Raw genomic sequence first — 2,628 nt, 5'->3', positions numbered from 1 at the left:
CTAGAAAGTAACTCAGCTAAGGCTTAGGATGCAGTCATGTTCAACTCAACTTCAAATTCAACTTTTTGCTAGCTATATACATTGATCATATCTATCATATATCTATAGAGTTATGAACTTTATATATGCCATGCTGCATGCCTGTGGAAGGCCAGCTTCAAGTGCCGCACCCCCGGGCGGAAAGTGAAGACTTAAGCCCGTCCACAATATTTGCTCTGCCAGTTCCGCTGGCAATTTTGAATGCTTTTCCCATGCCCCATTCAAGGAATAAAGAATTAACTTTCGATATTTGTTTTTCTTGTGTTTTTTTATTACAAAATTCATAAATAGGTGGGTGTTTGTCGCTTAGATAACTAACAGACTAATGTACTTATATATGCACTTAAGTTAAAAACTTTGGAATAGCTGGGGAAACATAATGTACTCAATGGACTTAGGAGCTAGAAACATGAAAAGTTATAAACGTTATAAAGATACAAAACCAACAAGCAGGTGGGGCAACAACAAAACTTTGGAGTCTGCACAACTGGCTGAAGGCGGGGGCGATGGGGGTTCGACTAGAGACTAGAACAACGCTTGAGTGTTTCAAAGGGGCTGGGTGAGATGTGCTTGAATTGTCGAGATCTGGTGAAGCTTAACAGAAGACGCCAATGCCTGACTCTAGGCTAGTTGTCGCTTGGTAGGGCGCCGTTGTGGCCGTTGCATCCATTTGGATGTTCCACACGTTGTCCACGCCTGTGTTGCTGTAGTAGTAGTCCGCAGTTGGATGCTGCTGCAACTGCTGCTGCTGCGGCTGCTGCGGCTGCTGGTAGGAGACGGGCGATGCAATGAAGGATTGTTGCTGCTGCTGCTGCTGCTGCTGGAGTGTCTGTTGCTGATAGGCGGTGGCCTCGTCGTACAGCAGCTCCACTGTGGATGGTCCGCCGCTGTTGATGTTCGGATCGAACACGCTGAAGATCTCCGAGTGTGGCGTATAGAAACCATCCGGATTGGCATTGGAGCTGCCGCTCAGATCCAAGCTTTGCGGCACATAGCCATTGAAGTAGCTATAGTCCTCGGAGCTGTAGCCCGAGCTGCTGGTCAGGCTGGAGGTATCGTCGCAGCTCTCGTACAGATTCATGCCCGCTTGGTAGCCAGCTGACGCCGTCGTCATCTGATCGTAGCTGTTGCTGCTCTGCGGCAGCGACTGCTGTGGCGAGAGCAGAAGCTGCTGTTGCTGCTGCTGCTGCTGCGCCTCCGGTGCATTGTAGTAGCTGGCCGTGGAGCTGTTGGTGGAGAGCGGCGAGTGCAGCATGTCGTAGCCATAGATGCCGCTGCCATAGCCCAGCGACGCGTCCTGCTGATAGTAGCCTTCCGTCGTGCTCCACTGCGGCGTCACGTAGCTGCTTGGCGTCTGATTGAAGCTCGTCGAAGCGTCCGCTGTTGCCGCAGCTGCTGTTGCTGTTGCGGCTGCTGCAGTTGCTGTTGTCGCTGCCTGGTAGCCCGTCAGCTCTGTGCTGGACTGCTGCAGCAGCTCTGAGTTGCTGCTGCGCTGCTTGCGCTGCGTCTTGACCGGACGCTTGTTGCTGCGCAGGCTGCACAGCTTGTCATTGAGCGCCGCATCGCTGGCCAGGATGACGGCCAGGCTGCGCACGCGTCTGTTGCCCGCGAGCAGGCGACGCGCCTCCGTGGAGCCCTTGGCCTCTGGGCGCGCATGATCATGCGTGCCCTTGGCCTGGAAGTAGATCGCGTTGCCTGCGCGCCGCCAAAAGTGTGTGACCGGATAGCCGCAGTGGCCACGACACGGCTGAATCTCCAGGCGTCCATTGCAATTTCTAATTGAAGAAGAAAGTTTTGAGTTAGACTTGACGGCTCGGAGCAAACTCGCTGTAGTTGGCACTTACCTATTGGGGCACTGTTTGCCCTGCTGCTTGCGACGCGCCTTGTCGCATATGGCCGGGCGCAGATGCACGCTGGCTCCATTGGGCAGCCGGCACTTGGCGTTGCAGAGCAGCACGCCCAGGCAGCTCTTCTTTAGAATGTTGACGTTGTGGTTGTTGGTGTTGCGCATGGCCCAGCCGCTGGCATGCTTCTTGGCATCCTCGCTGTGGCCGGCATAGATCAGGCGGCAATGGCCATTGGCCCAGTCGTTGAAGTCGTCGAATTCGCTGACCGCCGGCACAATCGTATCATTGATATCCCATTCGATTTGTATGCGCGACTTGCTAGCCGGCGGACTTGGCACCGGACTGGGCTGCGGCAGGGGCAGAGCCAGAGGCCGCGGTAGAGGCAGGCACATCGTACCGGCCATATTGTTCAAGACCATTGTTAACTAAGTTCTGTTTCAGTTTGAAATGTTTGTGGTTTGTTTGAAACTCTCTTTGCACTTTGCACTTTGCACTGCACTCTGTGTCGAGGCTGTCTCGACTAGCGTTTTTGGTTGATTTTCCGGCGCGGCGTAGACGTCCGTTCACAACGGCTGCGCAATGTTGACTGTCTCTGGCTGTGCCGAACACCACATTAAGTTCCTTTTGACCGAAGCGACGACCACGACGACCACGACGGCAGCGGCGCAGCGGTGGTTGTTTTTGTTCGACTCGCACCGTTGCGCTCTCATTGGCTTGCTTTCCAGTTTATCCGGTTTATCCG

At 54.0% G+C, this 2,628-nt stretch overlaps 1 protein-coding gene across 1 annotated transcript; it reads right to left on the bottom strand.

Annotated features, from left to right (window-relative positions):
- Positions 1-410: 410 nt before the first annotated feature.
- Positions 411-2,305, bottom strand: LOC111603981 (transcription factor glial cells missing). The gene is made up of 2 exons (XM_023321825.2): positions 1,884-2,305; positions 411-1,814 (listed from the first exon to the last, which is right to left on the bottom strand). Exons 1-2 carry the CDS (start codon positions 2,303-2,305, stop codon positions 635-637), a joined length of 1,602 nt encoding a protein of 533 aa, XP_023177593.2. The 3' UTR covers positions 411-634.
- Positions 2,306-2,628: the final 323 nt, after the last annotated feature.

This window comes from Drosophila hydei, unplaced genomic scaffold, assembly GCF_003285905.1.
Source record: "Drosophila hydei strain 15085-1641.00,03,60 unplaced genomic scaffold, DhydRS2 tig00000149-arrow-pilon, whole genome shotgun sequence".
Lineage (NCBI taxonomy): Eukaryota > Metazoa > Arthropoda > Insecta > Diptera > Drosophilidae > Drosophila > Drosophila hydei.
Note: the sequence above shows the minus strand (reverse complement) of the source record. Positions and strands in the feature narration are given on the sequence as shown.